The sequence below is a fragment of the Desmodus rotundus genome, chromosome 9 (genome assembly GCF_022682495.2).
Source record: "Desmodus rotundus isolate HL8 chromosome 9, HLdesRot8A.1, whole genome shotgun sequence".
Taxonomy (NCBI): Eukaryota; Metazoa; Chordata; class Mammalia; order Chiroptera; family Phyllostomidae; genus Desmodus; species Desmodus rotundus.
In genome coordinates, this window is record NC_071395.1 from 91,301,755 (window position 1) to 91,320,045 (window position 18,291).

Consider the following 18,291-nt stretch of genomic DNA (forward strand, 5'->3'; position numbering starts at 1 on the left):
TCCTTACCAGAGGACGTTTTATTTCATTACTTTTACAGAGAGAAGAAGGGAGAAAGAGAAACATGGATGCGAGAGAGAAGCATTCACTGGTTGCCTTCCTGTTCGTGCTCAGACTGGGAATCGAATGTGCCTGGACCAGGAAATCGAACTTGCAACCCAGGCATGTTCCTCTGACTGGGAATTGAACCTGCAACTTTTCTCTTATGATGCTCCAACCAACTGAGCCACATTGGCCAGGGCAGGGCTACTACCCTGAATAGCACCGCACCACTGGAAGCAAAGTTGCTCTGTGAAAGTCTTTTCTGCTACTCAAAACCAGCTGGTTTTGCGCACAGAACAGACACAGCCTGCAACAGCTCAGCGGAGCCCTTAGATTCTGCCCGAGGGTCCCTAACATCTCGAGGGCAGCTGGGTAGAGGTCGCACGTAGCGATGTATCCAGGCTGCAGGGGGCTGAGCACCACCTCCCAGGGGCCCTGGACGTGGGGTCAGAGGAGCTCAGAGGAGCCCCTTTCCTGCCACTTGTTAGTCACATGGCTGCATCTTCCTCATGGGATGAGCTGGTTAGACTTCACCGTGCAGACTTTCAGAGCCTCGACTTCTTCACCAGTAAAAAGTGGGGATTCAGTATCTACCTCAGAAAATTGTCGAGAAGATTAAAAAGAAAACGACCATTCTGGTGCTGAGTAAACTGTAGGCACCAATTAGCTGACAGGGGCTGTGAACTGTCAGCGCCTTCAGAGACAGGCCTGGGCTCCAGAGAACATGCTTCTTACCCGTGCCTGGTGGGGTCTTCGGGGACGGCGTGGTTTTTGCGGGGATCCTGGTGGCATTGGCCGGGCCTTTCTGGCCTGGAGGGGCTGCTCCCCGGGGTGTGGCAATCTTTGTTCCAGGTTTCGTATCTGCCCCCTGTGAACCGATTGGGAAAGGTCACTGTCACCTGCAGCCCATGCCAGCCCCACTTAACCACTTTGGTTTGAAAGAGGCTAAGATTGGGGAGACCCTTTGCCTACTAGATGCAACAAATGCCTCCCACAATTGCAAGGGCTTGCTGGGCACACAAACCCACAGCCCCGCCCAGATGCCAAGTGCCCTCAATGCTGTTTCCCTTCTGGAGGGAACTGTTCCCACGGGTTATCAGCCTCAGTTGTGCTAATGTCCTTTGTAAAAGGCAACAGAGCTTACAGCGATGATCAGGTCCATCACCCACCCTGGCCCCTAGTAGGTCACTCCCGTGTGGACACAATTTTCTGACCCTCCGTAGGCATTTGGCTGATGGTGGTTGGTTTCACCAGAGGCCTTTGAAGGCACTGTTGAACTTGACCCAGAGTGCTAACAGAGCTGAGTCATGTTCTTTTTTACTCTTTTGAGCCATCCTTAGGTTTCAGTAACTTCTTAGGTGCGCCAAGAGCCCTTGGTGGGTGGACACCGGCATCAGTCAGCACACTGGCCAAAGGAGGAGCAAGTGCACAAGGACAGCCAGCTGTCAGTGGCTGGGGTAGGTCACCCAGCCAATGAGCGTGATACATAACCCACACTTACAAAAGAAACCGACATTCACCAAGGACCTCCAGATGGTTCGGGAGGGCATGAACTAGTGGGACAGGCTTGGCGGTGTGGTAATGCCGGTATCCAACCCCAGGGAAGGCAGCCTGGAAACACTCCAGTTACTGAAGCCAGGGGTGGACAAACCAACCCAGTTAGAGAGGTTCCCACAGCAGGGTCCCCTCAGGGGCCTCAGGGGCTGCTGCTGCTGCTGCTCTGAGGCACCACGGGGAGCTCAGAAGGAGGTGCCGAGTTCCCCTCCCATTTCAACCAGAATTTTAACTGTTCTACATGGTGCTCCTAGGTAAGAGCTTACTTATCTGAAGAAAGTTCTTTTCAGCTTAAAAAAAAATCTGTTGGAAAACCACATTAGAGCAGCCTGTCTCTTTCCAAAGGTGCTTTCCTTACCTTGACTTTCACCTCCTGTGCTCCAGAACGGCCGGGTCGGGGTGTGACAGAAGAGGCGTGTTTAGGAGAGGGTGGCTCTGGGCACGCGGCGGGGCTGGAGGGTTTGATCAAAGGGTCTGAGCTACCAGGAGAGGGGCGTGTGGGGCTAAGGCAAGGCCTACGTTTCAGGGTTTTAGCGGAGGAAGGTGTGGATGTCTTAAACATAAACATAAATAAAATCAAAATAAACATCAGCACATGAGGGGGACACAAACTGAAAAAGGACAGTAACTAAAAGTCAGCAAAGCAGTAATGGTTCACGGTGGCGATCTCCAAACTGTCTGGGCCACGCACCCCGACGGGCCTCAGCGGGAGGGACGGAGAGTGACCATGCAGCCTCAGGGCTCCTACTTGTTTATTGGTTAGCACTACACCACAATGCCAATGTATGGTGTGCCTTACAGACCATGTGACAAAACTTTTCAAAGACAGAAAATGAATAGAAGTTCTGGAATGTTCTTTCTCTAGTCCATTAGATTTTCTCATGTTTCCTCCCCCACTTTGGAGACCACTGATTTACAGGTGTTTCGTGCCCAAAAAGTTGATGGAGACCGCCAGAGCAGATGATGCTAGGATGTTTCTGGATAAAACATCTCCGATGTGTCATGGGTCAGAGGTGCCCCACTTTCTGCTCAGTTCCAGGAGGGGAGCTCTTGGAGGCCTGCTAACCCCTGGCTCTCTTCCACCTCAACAACAGAATCACACTTGCTGAAATCAGGGGTGTGCCTGTTCCAAGTCTTACAGATTCTGCCCGACACCATGTAGGTTACACATACACACACACACACACACTTCCTGATTAAAATCTCACGTAAAACTAAGCACAATTCGGGGATCCCTGATCTGACCAGTGTTTACTCTGGAGCGCGTTCCACTGGAGGAAGTAGCCTGGGCGGGGCAGGCAGCCACCAGGACAGATGTCTGCCAGCTGGATGACCTAACAGAGGCAGCTGCACTTGACAGGCAGTGTGGCTGGCACCTGTGGTTCATCCTAACTGCCTCTGGGTACTTTGACCAAGATAGGTGGCCCTGGTGGAGGAGGGGCTGCACCCTCAGGAGTAAAACCGAGAGAACAAGTCTAGAGGGCTTCCAGGGAGGGCGTCCGAGCTGCAGGGCAGGGCCTGACTAGAGACTTTATCGCGTTTCTCGGGTTTGTTTCTCATTGCCCTTGACCTCCCCACCGAGGTGACTGCGGCCCTCTGTGTGGCCAGCCTTAGTGAGTGGAGGGTGCAAGTGGAGGCCCTGGGGCTGGTGAAAAGGAAGAAAAACTGGGGGTGGGCCCCGGCACCCATCCTTCCCCAGACATAGGAGGCGGCGCTCCCTACCTGGCCAAGGTCTCTGAGGGGTGACCCCAGGCTTTGGGCCTCACTCCAGGGCAGGGACATGGTATGCACGTGTGAGAACGAGTGAACGGAGGAACGCATGCGTGCATGAGGCCAGGGTTCCCCTAACTGTGCGCCGTGATTGGCAAGCAGCTGTTGCTACCGCTCTAAGTACACAGGGCGGAGCCACCCACAAGTCTCTGCAGGACCCCCAGCTCACTCACCAGGGCCTTGTGGGGGCAAACCCTGACTTCCTACAGGGCGGGCACTTTCGGCAGCGGCCCTCAGCAAGCTACCAAACGCCTAGAGCTACGTCTTGCTTCTGCGGACTCCATCTGGGCTCCAGAACCGAGGAAGACCCAGACCTTCCCGGCAGAAGCGATCGTGGAAATTGTAGGTACCCTTAAGAAAAACCGGCCTTCGTCTAGGGCCACAGTGGGATTCTCCTGGGAAGTCACTGCTGTGAAGTTCCAGGAGCGTTTTCCAGGAAGCCAAGTCGTTGAGGAGAGTCCCCCGCAGTGCAGCGGATGGGAAGCACCGAGCAGCAGGGCGAGGCTCTGGCTGCGGCGCTGCTGCAGAGCGGGCCGCCTCACTCAATGCTCTGCGGGAGGATTCTGAGACCGACTGAGGCAGCACACAACCGCCGCCTGGCAAGATGTGAAGATGGCAGCTGCCGCCCCATCGCAGCCACGCGTGTGCACCTAGCATTTAGGTATGTGCCAGGATTCCCTCCTGTGTCAGCCCCTTCCCCACTCCCAGCTCTGCAGCAACCGAGCCAATCTGCTTAGAGCTCTGGGAAGGCACCCAGCTTCTCCTCCGGGTCTTCCCTTGTGCTGGTCCTGCTCCTCAGGATGCCTCTTCCCACCCCCGCCTCACCAACCCTCCTCTAAAGGTCCTCTTCGAGGGCTTTTCCAGAACCCTCTGCCTTAGATTGGAGATCACTTCCTCGCTCAACACCCCCTCAACCCCCTAAGGAAATGGTGTTTTCTATATCTCTTAAATATGTGTGCATGTGTGTATGTATATATGCATGTATTAGCTGAGCCTATACCTGGAGTGGGAAGTGTCAGATGTGCAAAATTCACACTTTATTGCAGAAAATTCGAACATACCTTCATTCGCCACGCCCACCTCATTGCGACTAGGCTAACGTGACCGCGACCAGGAGCGCTAAGGCGTTACCCTGCTGGCCGCCCTTCCCGCGCCAGTGCCAGGACGGCTGGCCGCCGGCTGTGCCGCCGCGTAAGAGCGCGCGCACTGTGAACACAGCTGCACCGCAGTGGCCAACGCTCCCGCGCGTCTTACACAAAACTCATTCCGATATAAAGCATGGCTTCTCGGCCAACTTGACGGCGGCAGACGGTTCCGTGGTTTCGCCGGCTTACCTTGGTTTTCTTGTCATCGTTTCCAGCCCCGTCTTTGCTTTTACTGACCATGCGAGCTGATAAAACACAAAACGAGAATGCACGTTACACCCCTGTGCGCGCGCAGCTCGTGGGAAGAGCCCAGCGTTCGCTGGCTGGCTTCTCCGGACGGCGCAACAGGCTCTGTTCGGCTGGGCCCCGCGGAAACCCACGAGTTCCGTTCCCCTTGAGTCTGTTAGGTCCCTCGTTGTTAGTATCAGCACAGCACACTGCGGTCATCGCTTGGAGCACCCTCATTGGGGGGGGGGGACAGCAGGCTGGCAGAGGGGGAACATGCAGGGGGGCGCAGAGGAAAGTGTTTGGGGCGCAGGTCGGCACGGGGAAGGTGGGCTCTCTCACAGGCTCCCTTCCTGCCTCTGCCTGAGTCAGCCTCGCCCAGCTTGGGTCAACTCCTCTGCAAGCAGGGGCAGGCACTTGAAAGTCCCATAGGTGGGGCAGCTCAGCCAGACCCCTGCTCATGCTGTCGCCAAAGGGTCAGGGTGAGCTAGTTGTCTTCCAGAGCCAGCCCCTCGCTTTCGGGGCTTTGGGCACCAGCCCCAGCGGCTCTCCCACGAGCGCATCCCACCCCTGACCCAGCCCTGGACGGTCTTCTTGCCACCTGTGGGCCTTCCCCAGGGGCTAATCCTTGCCATTTCCCCAAATTAGCTATAAACTGGTTACCAGCAAATATCCTAGAGATAACCTCTGGTTTTAGGACTAAACAAACCACTGACCACTTTTGTGTTTAAAAAGCCACACCCCTTGGTGAAACCAATCCACTTGTCTGCCAGCATCACCTCTACCTCACCGTCTCCTACAGACATTCGTTCTTGAAGGTTGACTACAGACTCTTTGGTTTCAGTATGGTATTCCCCTGGCCCCGGGACAATGTGGCTTCTTGGAGCTGCTCACCGGCTACCAGCCACTGGGATTTTAGAGCGACCATCATTGACGATCCAGCCCAGAGGTTTTTAAACTAAACTATGAAGAATCAGCAGGAGAGGCTATTGAAATACAGATTCCTGGACCTATCTCGAGACCCTGGAAACCTAAGGTGGGGCCCAGGAACCTGCATTTTAATAAGAGCCCTGGGCGGACCTGATTCATGTCCTTTGCCCAAAGGAACCATCAGCATGATGTTGCAACCAAAGCGTCAGCTACATCAGCGTTTCCCAAGTGGGGGCCCTGGACAGGCCCTCTTCCAGGAGATGCAAGCAGGCGAGATCCAATGACTTTGGGAAGTTCCTACTACAGTCCCTTCTCAGAGGGTCAAAATGTGCATTAGAATGTTAAGGCTCTGACAAGTTCTGCACCAGCAAACCCCAGTTCACTTTGTTTATCCTGGTTTTTCTAACCGTACTGGACCATGGAGCTTCTAGTTTTCCCCTGGACATGCCTGTCAACGTGCACTGGGCCAGGATTCAGTGAAACACCGTATCAGGAAACAGTGTTGTAATCTGTCAAGCCACAGTTATTTGTTCCCTCCTCTTTTGGAATGTAGGATATTTTAAAAATAGGACATAGGACTATTTTCTGTTTTAAATTTTAAGTACAGCTTCCTTTGTTTACAGTGGTTCCAAGTTTTCTTGACAAGTAGGATGTCATCAAAACTTAACAGATGTTAAATATTTAAGTAGCACCAGCCCCTGAACCCAGAAAATAACTCTAAATGGTAAGGGTGCTAAATGTATGCACACTCGTGACTTGCGGCCATGAAGCCCCTCTGGGATGTGAGCTGTCCCCTCCTTGACAGAACGCGGAGACTCGACACTTGGGAACTGCCCCTCCCACCTCTCCAGCCCCCAAGGCTACTGTGGTTTTGCTTCCCAGGACTCAAGACTGGGCTGGGCTGAGACCCTGTAATCCCCGCACAGGCTCTGCTGAGGGAGGGGGGCGGTTCTTTGAACAAGAAGATTGTGTTCCTGTTCACTGTCCCTCCTGCCACAAGGCAGGGCTGGTGGGAGGGGATGGTTGGGCCAAAGGCTCAGTGCAGGCTCTCGGCCACTCCGAATGCTTGTGTGTGCCCCCCGCTGCATGTCATGTGCTGTCCACTGACAGAGCAGCAGAAGACATCCTCGTGCCCTCTGCATCTCTGGGCAGGAGGATCCACTTCAGAACCTTCTGGAAGTCACTGTGTGTACAGGGCAGACCTACCTGGTTCTGAACCTGGCTTGGTCACTTAGGGCTTGGTAACCTTCAGCAAGCTACTTTAACTCTCCAAGCCTCAGGTTTCTCATCTGCAAAGTGGGACTAATTATGCCCACTTGGGAGGGATGGAAGGGTCCCGGACAATGAATTTAAGGCATGTAATAGACCCTCAAAAGTAGGAGCAGCTGTTATCCTCTCTGGAGTGCGGCCCACCAACCAACCTCCCGTGGGCTAATGGACCACTGTGGGTAAACCAAGTGGCCAGAGAAATGAACAGAGCAGGAAGCGCTGGGTGGGGGTGGTGGAGACATGCAGAACGGTGGGCAAGCGCGAGAGGAGTGCGTGCACCCAGAGCCTGTGGGGCAGGGGACGGCCGTGGTGGGGTGAGCAGCAGCACCCAGGTTGGCTTAGTGGCTGTCCCTAGGAACCTTGGAAGCGGCAGGAGTCGGGGGGGCTGGAAGCTCAGTGGCAGTGCCCACAGCCTGGGTGGCACACAGGTCCCTCAGGAAGGAGTGAAGGAGCTCTAGGCACAGACCTTTGAGTTGAGGGACACGGCTGACGGGCTTCCCTGGCAGACCAGCCACAGGCTGCTTTTCAGATGGTCCTGGAAGGTCAGTCTTTTTTGTGTCCTCTCCCTCAGAGGGGCTCCAGGGCTCTCGATCCTCTCCAGGGGTCCCTGGAAGTGCAGCCCCTTCCAAATCCACCTCTGAGTCTGCCTGTTCCTTTGGCACATTGGCTTTGATTTCCACGTGGAAGGCGAACTCGGGGGGTGCTTCGTGCGCTTCCTCCGTGAGCCCTGCGATGGGCCCGTCGGGCTCTGAGACTTGGGGCTCTGTGGAAACTTTGGAGAGGAAATCGACAGGGAGGGGGATGGCACCCTGAGCTGGGAAACCAGGGGTGCCAGTGGCTTCTCCGGAACCTGTCTGGGGGAGTGGCCTGCCTTGGGCTGGGGAGCTCAGCAGACTTGGGGAGACCTGGGAGGGGGGCGAGTCCTGGGGCGAGGACTCGTCGATGTCTCGGTCTTCGTCGACTTCCTCACCCGCCAGCCTCTCTTTGCCCTGGTCCCCCTTCAGAGGTGGCCTCTCCTGGCGCAAGTCTCCCAGCAGCCCCAGGCTACAGTGACTTCCCTTTGTGTCCTCAGGTTCTGTCCCCAAAGGCTGGTATATGGCTTCTCTGGGGCCTTCAGGCAGGATGGGAGCCCTCGGTATGTCAGACAGGTGCTGGAGGGTCAGACCCAGGGTCCTCGGGTCCGTGGTCTCATCTCCATGGCGCCCCGGCTCTCTGAGGATGCTTTCCTGGGCAAACGTGACACTGCCAGGCTCTGTCAGCAGATATCCAGGGGAGGTGGGCTTCAGAAAAGCTAGATCCTCCTCGGCCCGGTCCCCTTGTTTTGGTTCCCATGCCTGGTGGGGCTCCTGAAGGCCTGCTGTTGGAGGAGGCAGCTGGCAGATGGGATGATGCTGAGAACGGTCAGAGGCTAGGATGGCTGCTTCGGGCTGCTTCTCTCCCAGAGGCAGCATGGAGACCCCAGAAGCTTCTCTGCCGTGTCCAGGCTGAACCTGAGAGCTAAGCCCATAGGCCAGCGGCCTCTCAGGCACCTTCCCCTGCTCCCCAGAAGCTCTCAACTCCTCTGGGTTTGAAGAAGCAGTGGTGGTAAAAGGTTAGCAAGGGTTCACTGATTGTATAAGAGGGAACACACTTATTTCTTGAAATACGAAAAGGACATTTAAACGACATCACAATCCCGCACGCTCTGCGCTCACCCGCATTGCTTTTGTTTGCTCGGAATGAAAGCGCTCTTGGTCTACCTGCCGCCAACTCTGGGTGGCCCTGGGTGAGGGCCTCCCCTCGGTTTTCTCATCTTGGACCCGGTGGCCTCCCGGGCCCTGTCTAGCACTGGCGCTGTTTGTCTGCCTGTGGCTGGGAGCCTGTCAGCACATCCAGGGCTGCTGGCCCTGCTGCTGCAGGGCTGCCGCGTGCCTACCCCACGGGGCCACAGAAGCATCTCCAGCTCTCCTGGGACCCAGAGCGCCCTGCGGATGCTGGCCTCGGGATGGGTCCTGGCTTGGGCACAGTGAGGATCCCCTCTCCTCTCCCTCTCGCTCTGTTTCCCATTTTGCTAAATGAAACCATCAGGGGCCCACAAACCAACCCTGCTTCAAGCCTGTGCTCCGATAGATATCAAAAAATCTAAAATTGATCATTATCGGGGCTCAAGTCTGTACTAATAGACCTGTCGTAAGAGTCCTATAAACAGAAACACAATCTGGATTTGTCCAGGTCGTGGAGCATGGAGGGGCCTTCTGCACAAGGCGAGGCAGACCACCAGGGCAGCAACCGTGTGGCCCAGGCGCTGGCCCACGGGGACTGCTTTCACCTGGGCGCACCGTCGCTGCGCGCCAGCCCAGCCGATGAAGGACACATGCGTTTTCTGGTTCACGCGTGTGAGTCCTTAAAGCATCGGATGGTGTGTTTAGGACAGGAAACTTAAGCTCTCGGTTCTTCTAATAAACATTTTTTTTGAAGGAACTCCCAACCTTTTGACAAGCTTAGCTGGTCCCAACAGAATAACCCATACAACTCCCCAGATCTCCTCTCTACAAAGCCTAGGACCCCAAAGGGTTCAGGAAGAGAAAGAGATTAGATGAGGGGAGGAAAGGAAGGTGGGAGAATGCGTGTGTTTACACATGTGTGCAGTTCTGGACACATGTGGGTAACATGTGACTGTCCCTCTCTCCCCAACCCAGCTGGAGTCCGTACAGCTGCTCACTGCCCGCAGGCCCGGCCACGGCTCACCTCCACCTCCCAGCCTTGTGCTGGGCCTCAGTCAAGCTCACAATCCCGTTCATTTTGTGTTCCTAGCATCCACCACAGTGCCTGCACACAGTAGGTAATCAATAAATGAACCCTGCGTGCATGAACTGATGTTGGGGAAACGTGCGGATTTCTGCTTTTGCCAGGGTCTACAGGCGCCTGCTGGGGCCCTTGGCCGGAGCCCGGGAAGAACCACTCTGACAATAGGGGTGCGGGAAGAAAGGTCGGCGGTAGCTTCGTGACTTCCTGTCCTCCAACCAGCCTGACAGACCAGAGGCATTGGTGGCTGCTGGTCATCACCGACCCCCCTCCGCCCCCATATGCCCAACAGGCCAGGGCTCCATCACCTTCCAGGATGATCAGCATGTTACTGTGCTCTGACATACGCAAGACTTAAAAAAAAAACCCTCATTAAGAAAGAAACAGGGGCCTCAAACATGAATAGCAAACACACCTTGAAAAGTCATCAGTATGTGTAATTGTACAGTGTGTGTGTGTATTGATGGACAAGCGACCTGAGCATGTAATTGCACCCCTGGAGGAAGGAGCCAGGCCGGGAGAATATTCTGTTCAGTTCCCAGGATACTGTGAAATGCTCGGTCAATATTAACCATTGCAATCGCCAGGGGTGGGGTCCAAGGGCAACAATATCTGGGTAAGCGGGGTGATTGCCTCGGGAATCCAGATAAACTGTTGTCCCCCAGAAAGCCCGGTCCTCGCCACACCTGCCGAAGACAGGCCTGCCCCCCAGGGCGAGTGGGACAGGGCTCAGGCCTTCCCACATCCCCCGCTCAGCACATTGCAGTCCCACCCCGAAACACCTTTCTGTATCTTAGCGCTTCCTGAACCCCGAACACGGCGTGCCAGAGCTTCTCCTTCTGCAGCAGGAGAGGGCAAGAGGGAGATCTGATACCTGTGCATTTGTTTGCACGGCTCCTCTAAAATCCAAGTGTTTGACTATGAAACAGACTGCAGGCCTTTGGCAAGTAAAGTGTGTTTGTGGATCACCAGTGGGGGGGAATTTCACAAGGCTTCGCTGGCCGTGTGGACCAGTTGCTCCAATGGAGGCGTTAAATATCGGCCTTGGGGGCAGAGGTGGGCCCTCCGTGAATTCACAGGTGTGGTGCTGACTCCCTTTGCAGATGTCACCTGGTGTCCATGTGCGTATCTATGAGATCCTAGGCCACTGTTGGAAAAGCTTATAAATTCCGTCAGTACAGCCACCCTGTTCCCAGAAAAGCCGTGGGACTGATGTCTTCGTAGCTGGAACATGTGTCAGGGCCATGTAGACTCGGCCTGCGGTGAAACTTACAGAAAAAACTTCTGTTTTTTCTCGGACTCACTTCTGTTTATGGAAATAAATGCTCATTTCCAGAGACTGCAGAAGCCTCTCACCTCACCTGTGCTGAAAAATCATGACCTAAAAGAAACGGAGGCTGGACTCCAGCCATTTAGCACGCAGGCGGAGGTTCCCCCTTACATGGATCAGCCCTTCTAATATTTTTGGAAACTCTCTGTAAGCTTAAGAACGAAAACATGCTTTTCTGGGTCACGTGACAGCGGAAGCTCCGGCCCACTCTGGGGCAGGGACCCCTGTGGAGCGGGAACGTGTAGTTAGGCTCCAAACACCCTCAGTGAGATACTTCTTCAAAGGCTCCCTGCAGCCAGGCGGCCTCAGCGGCAATGCTACAATCTGGCTGAATCTCACGTTGCTCCCTGGAGAAAAGAGCAGCGCCTTTGCCATCTAGAAGCTGCCACGTTACACAGTAGACTCTGACGTCCATTCACACAGCAAGTGATAAGAAACAAACCTAGCCCACATTGTAGCAGAGATCTCTATTTCCAGAGATAAAGAATCTCTAGGACCTAAAAATTAAGTTCTTAAAGCGTTTATGCTAAATGGTTGTGGAAAGTCGCTTGTCTCCAACACAGAAGCTCTGGCCCCTGAGAAGGAAATCACAGTAAGGCTTGCCGTGTGCCGGGAGAGAGCCGAAAAGAAACGGCTTGGCAGTGACATGGCCGAGGCCTTGCGCCCCGGACGGCCCAGGGGACACGGAGGGTCCCCTGTCGCACGGACTTGAGTTTCTGTTGTGTACTTGTTCTCTACTCCCCCAGGCTGGACAAGGCCAGCTGTTTTCAGAACTAAACGCCTTAGGAACGTCTCGGAAATAGCGTTAGAACTTCTCTTTCTATATCCGAAGAGCCCATCTCTAATAAGTACCACCGCCTAAAATCCTCCCGGCCCGTGAGTCAGGCCAGGTCCAGCATCTCTTCCCAGGGCAGAGCCCGTCTCAGTGTCTGAGCGCTGCCCTGCCCTTCCTCCCAACCCCCCACACCCTGGCAGGCGGTTCTGGCCACTGACCTTGAGTCACATGTCCTGCAGCTTGGTCTTCCAGGCTGGGCGTGTCTCCAATGCCTGCTTCTTCAGCTGGTTTGTGTGCCAGCGAATGAAGGAGATAAAAGCACAGACAGTTATTGTGTGCTACAAACAAAGCTCTCTGCCTCTTCCGGTGTATTTCTGAAAACATTTTAAAAAAGGCGCCTCTGACAAGAACCAGGGGGCTGTGCCCCCGACTCACTGAGAACGTTACTGCTGGGGGTGTCGATGAAAACGACTCATCACACCAACCCCACACACCTGCCAGGTGGCCGCACTCCAGTAGGAAGGACCCGCCTGCCCCACAGTGGGCCCCGGGTGCTGAGTGCCCCATGTGACAGAGATGCACAGGGTGGGTGGGGGCTCAGAGGAGCAGGGAAGGACGAGGCATGGGCTGTGGACTCAGACTGGGATTCGCACCCAGGTGCCATGATTTCCTTAACCTCTCCGAGCCCCCACTCCCCCATCTAGAGCCCACGGTGATGATGCCGGTTGGCCTGCAGGAGAGTGGTGAGGAAGAACTCGAGAACTTGGGTGAGCGTGTTTAGAGGAGCACCTAGCATATGGTAGGTGGCCTAAAGATGTTCGGTTTGTTTCCTCCCAACTACGGGGCAAGCCCTTAATCGCATGCCCAGAACAAGTGCTGCTGGTTAGAGGGGCCAGCAGAGTCAGTGGGTCACTTCTGGGGTGTCTGGGGCTCCTGCTTTGGGAACCACAGCTCACCCCAAACACAGAAGACTGAGGAAAGTTCCTGACCACCTCATCAATGGCACTGAAATCAATAAACTTTAACACGACGCCAGTTCCGGCATCGTCCTAAACCAGGATTCCGCTACCGGATGATGAATATAACGTCCAGAAGAAAGAGTTTGTAAGGCCAGTTAGCCATGCGTTCACAGGCACTGGCCGCATGACCCCAGGGACAGAGAGGCCACCACCCCTGAGAAAAGCCTGGGAGTTGTTGGCTGGGCCACCAGTCTTTTCTCCCAGACACGTGATGACTCAGTCTCTACGCCTCAGACAGAGACGACAAGTTGCCACACAAGCCCGCACAGGCCACCACAGGGCGCACAGAGGAGGGAGAAGAAAGACTCCCTGGTCCCCGGACTGCTATGTGACAGGCTGTGAACACCTAACCCACTGGCTGTCCCAAGGCAGCTGGGGTGTGAGGGGCAGGGGCCAGCTCTCAGGCACGACCACCCTCTGGGCCCTGCAGGCCGGCACTGTGCTGTCCATGAGTCTAATGGCGACAGCCGCACGTCCCTGGACAGGGCCGTCCAGGAGGCACAGCCACAAACACAGATTCGGTCTGAGTCTCTGACGAGGTTAAGGAAGGGAAGCTCCAAGTGGAAGCGAGTCCAGCTAAGTGGCACAGAATCCTGGAGACAGAAAACGACGGTACACCAGGATGACGTCGCCATGTGGCTCTGGGGAGTCAGCAGCTTTCACTTGCTGGTGCGGAATTGTGACATGCTGGCCCCAGCGCAAGTCAGAAATCAGAGGGTGCCCATAACTCAGAGAAGTCGGGGGAGGGGGAGGCTGTGTGACAGGGCTGGGCTGTCACATCACTACATGGCCTCTCTATATCCTTGAAGCCCCAAGGGGCAGGGGACATTTCCCCACTCTCCATTGCTGGTGAAATCCTGTCCAGGACTCCTCTGCATTGCTTGTGGAGCATCCTCCGGTCACTGGGCCCATGGCAGAGACATGAAGGAAATGAAAGCAGGAGCTCCAGCTGTGCTAGCCACTTCCTCAGGGCCCGGGCAGCTGTCAGGTGACTCTGGTGGCCCCATGTCCAGGGCTATTTCTGGTTGGTGCCTAGATGTCTGAGCCATTCCCCATCATCCATGCAGACAGGACAGCCTTGTCATGCCTGTTCTATGCAGATACGTTTGAAAAGGCAGTCGCAGGACTGGCTGCTAGATTATATCGCTGAACTCCTTGGCGGTTGTCCACTTTAAGAAGATCCTCCAAAGGTGTGGTCAGCCATCTGCACCCTGCCGCACACTCGGTGCTTCCGGTGGCAAACTGTTCCCTGGGAGGTGACCCTGTCACCGGACAGAGTCTGAGCAAGAGGGTGGACCGACCTCAGGGGTGAAGGCAGGATCTGCCACCAGCCTGCCTTGGGGAACCCTGCAGAGCCCATGTACTGAAGAGATGGGAAAGGAGAAGCTTAGAAGGAATTGAAAGGTCCCCTGTCCCCCGGGAGGCTGGCAGGCAGCCATGGAAGCAACAGGACATCAAGGCATCAAGCTCAGAACAACCCAAGAGTTCCAGAAGCCAGTGCCCATCCACATTCCTGCCTCACTCAGAGATGAGCGTGACCCCATGCACGCCCTTTCCTCCAGAGGGTCAGCCGAGCGCCCAGCTCTGGGGTTACCCTCACCTGTGGTTCCTTCTGGGATCTCCTTGTGGGGCTGAGTGGCTGCCTGCTTGCCGGGGGCTCCCTCATCCACTAAGGGTGCTGTCACATCTGGAAAGCACTGAAAATCACCTTTGGGAGGTCGGGGATGAGCTGTGCCAAGTCCCTCACCTTGTGTCATGGGTGGGAGCAGTGCAGGGAGGGGAGGCAGGAGGGAACTCAGCCACATGCAAAACAGCCACACCACAAAGCACGCCCAGAGCCACCCTGCCTGAAGCCTCCCCAGGAAGCACATTAACATTCTGCTGCAGTGGCACCAGCCCAGGAGATGCCCAGGCCATTTGCCAGGGAAGCCAGGGACAGCGCCCATGTAAACACGGCAGCGTCAGTGAGAGAGGCTGCTGGGATGGTCCCAGGGCTATTTAAAGAAGAAATGTTGAAATCGGATGACTGTTCACAGATGTTTGACCCTTAAGGCGGTGCAGGAGGGGAATGGGCACTAAGGGGGGCAGACACTCTGGGGAAAAGGACTATGGCTTTGCTGTGAGGCTTTGGGCAAGTCCCTTGTCTTTGGGTCTCAGTTTCCTCTTCTGCAAAGGGGGTATCATCTCCAGGCAACCTCCAAGGTTTCTTCCAGCTTGCCCTGTCCCCTTGAGCCCATGACCCATGGTTGAGAAGCACAGAGTCCCCTGGGTGGCGACGAACAGGCCCGGTGCTGCCCAGGGTCAGGTGCCTGACAACTGGCTGCAGACAGGCCCACCTCCAGGGCAGAGACCAGAGGTGAAGCTCTGCCACCAGGAGCTGCTGCCGGCCTCTCACCAACAGGAACGCTTCCAAACCGGCGTTCGTCCCCAAGCATTGCTCTGGCACACACCCAGGCGGTCTGGGAAAACATACGGAGCTGTCAGTGCTGAAAGCTTTCCAAGGGCCTGCGTCAGTTTAGACAAAGGGAGTCCATGTTAATGATGGTCCCGGGGGCAGGTGGGGCAGCCGGGCCCAGCGAGGCCCACCCCGTGGGGCGGGAGCTGAAGCTCTTGCGACCTGCACTGCACATGGTCCGGAGTGCAGCGAGACTTGGTTGGAAGAGTCTTCCAGAATAGTGTTGCCGGGACTCTGGAGGCAGTGATTTGGAAGGCTGGCACGGATTCTGGCACAGGTGTTTCAGGGCCTCCTCGCAGCAGCAGGTGACTCGCACGCTGTCCTAACGTGACCAGCAGGATGTGTCCTGCATCACTGGCTCTAAGGAGAGCGAAGAGCACCTGGCCTGGTGTTCTCTTCACTAGGCTGAGCACCTTGGGGTGGGGAAGGGCCATGCCTACTATCTCCTCCAAGGAGCACCTTCATGCCAAGCAGCTGGCAGGCACTTGACAACCACTTCCTGAATTCATCCAAAGGTGGACGCTTGGGGAGACGCTGGGGCCAGGCTCTCACCCTGTGTGTGACACCACAGGCGAAGGGATGGGCAGGGCCCAGAGCAGTGCCGCCAGCACAGCCCTGACCTGCTTGGGGAGGATGAAGAGACGGAGGTGCAGATTCTAGACTGGTTGCTCAAAAGCTGTTCTCAATTCCCTTCTCTCTTGATTTCACCTAGTCTCCGTTACAGCCAGGGGTGGCCATGAGACCCAGTCCTGACAAATGAGACCCAAGTGGAAGCTGGCCAGGTGGGGCTTGCAGGAAAACTCTTGCTTTCCTAATTAAGAGAGAATACTTTTGGTTTGAGGGCTCTTTTGACTACTTTGCTACTTTCTTTCTGCTTTGAAGGCAAATGTGATGCCTGGAAGTGCAGCAGCTATCTTGTAACCATGAGACAATAATCCAACCATTAAAGATGGAAGAAGACAGAACAGCATTGATGACACAGGGACTGCCCAAGACCAGAAGTGTTATCATGTGAGACAACTACACCTCTTCACATACACGCATGTGCCACAGTTAGCTGGGTTTTCCTTTACCTGCAATCAAACTCAGTCTTGACTGACATAGATGGGCAGCAAGAGAAGGTGGTCAAAATCAGGACCAAGGAGCACTTCAGAAAATACATGAGGAGCTTTATAATAACCTAGATACCAAATGTCTAGAAGGAACAGGCCGGAAGATGGGCTGAAACTAGCATGGTGGCCAAGGTTCAGAGGCCCAGGCCAAGCCCAGTGCTCAAAAAATGAAGGGTACTAATCCAAGCCCAGTCCCAAAGTGTGAGCTGGAGGTGTGCATTGACCTGCTCCTTTCCTCGGCCACACATCTGCTCTGGGACCTGGTGGCTCAAGAAAGAGTGAGGTGGGTAGGGGCTGTGTGTGTTGGGGGGGCTTAAGGAGGATGACTGATGTGAAGCAGGGGCTTTGGGGGCGTGTGCCTAGGCCCTGCTTTGCCACAGACCCCAGCCTCTCCAAGTGCGGCTGCCTCAAAGCACACACACGGTGACAGTGCCCGTGCCTGGCACCAGCGAGCAAGGCATCAAAGCGGGGCATGGCTCCCCCCGAATTCCTGAGCCAAGCCTGAGCCATCCTGCAAAGCATCGAGTGAGCGTATCTCTCAGCCAGAGGGGCAGGCAGCAGCAAAGGCAGCCAGGAGGGGGGCACACAAGGGCTCCAAGCACGGCTACGCGCAGGCCGGTGCAGGGGCGGGGCTGGCGGAGCAGGAGGGGGCCCCACCTTCGGCTGTCGGAGTGCTCTTAGCATCAGAGGTTTCAGAGCCTGGTTCCTCAGATCCGTCATCGGCGGGGGTCTGCAGGGGAGATTCTGGAACATACACAGTGAGCCCCTCAGAATGGCTGCCTCTCCCCACCTTGCTTCGGACCTCAGGAGAAACTCAGGAGCAGTGTCTTTTGGAGCCAAAAATCACTTGGCGTGGAACCCATATGGATGGAAGGTGGCCGCGTGATGAAACCACAGAGGGACCAGTCCCACCCCCAACACAGCTGTGCCCCCACGCCAGGGTCATCAGGTGGAGACACAGGTGAGGAGCAGTTGCTCTTGGAGAGAGGAGGCGAGGTCTTTTAGTCAGGCTGTGGTTCCAGTCGAGGCGAGGCCCTCACACGGACGAGCGGCCACAGGTCCCAGAGACCCAAGCCAGGTAAACCTGGGGCCTTGACTTTCCTTCCTGGAGGGGTTCATGGGGGATCACTGCCTGCCATTAATTAATGACAAACAGAAAATACCTGGAAAACGCTCAGAGATCCGAATCCTTCCTCTGAGAAGGAATTAGCTCAGGACAGTGTCTATTTCTAACTGCACAGTGGGTGTCTGGACCCCACCCCGCTCCTTTCATGGAAGGGTGTCCAGGTACCTATCAACCAGCCCTGAGTGGCCCCCGAAATATCGGCCACAGTTACTTATAAGAAAACTGTCCTTTCAGAGTCTGAAGCCAAGGACGCTCTGGTGCACTCTGTAAGAGCTGTTCCTCGGGCTGCGGGCTGCCTTGGAGTCAGTTTTGTGACAGTGGGCTGGTTCCGGGCATGAAGCAGAACCCCGAGATGAAGAAAGGCAACTGGTGTTCGAGTGCGCTGTGAGATCAGACACCCCGCGCCCGTGCGGGAACGTTGTCCCTGGACACTGAGCCCTGGCTGTGCCCGTCTAGCCAGAGAAGGGCTAATTCTAAATGAGCTCCCAGCACACACAGCTCCCTAGGCCTGGAGTCTGCAAACCCCCGCACACCGTCTCAAACAGGCTCCGAGCAGTGATGAGGAAGCCTCATGCAGACCAACCAGACTTGGCTGTCAGCTCAGGCACACAGGGGCGTGCGGGGCCACAGCACACTGGCCTGAGCACCTGCTCCCCGACCCTGCCCCCAGCTGCAACCCTTATCATCATCCCTGTTAAACTCCTTGGAGGTCAGAAGGAGAGGAAGCCTCTTCTGAATCTATTATCTAGAAGCTATA

General features: G+C 55.6%; 1 protein-coding gene across 17 annotated transcripts in view; it reads right to left on the bottom strand.

The window, feature by feature from the left end:
- The window catches only part of MAPT (microtubule associated protein tau), a 90,028-nt gene that overhangs the window by 22,910 nt on the left and 48,827 nt on the right, over positions 1 to 18,291 (bottom strand). For 3 of the 17 annotated variants that reach the window (XM_045182197.3, XM_045182198.3, XM_053910367.2), the window contains exons 3-7: positions 17,066 to 17,152; positions 14,442 to 14,528; positions 12,041 to 12,106; positions 4,699 to 4,754; positions 776 to 908 (exon numbers count right to left, since the gene is read on the bottom strand). In XM_045182197.3, coding sequence (XP_045038132.2) covers positions 776 to 908; positions 4,699 to 4,754; positions 12,041 to 12,106; positions 14,442 to 14,528; positions 17,066 to 17,152 — 429 coding nt within the window. Of the gene's footprint in view, positions 1 to 775; positions 909 to 1,952; positions 2,148 to 4,698; positions 4,755 to 7,399; positions 8,495 to 12,040; positions 12,107 to 14,441; positions 14,529 to 17,065; positions 17,153 to 18,291 lie in introns of all 17 variants that reach the window. The other 14 variants (XM_045182199.3, XM_053910366.2, XM_053910369.2 and 11 more) reach the window with 9 other exon arrangements.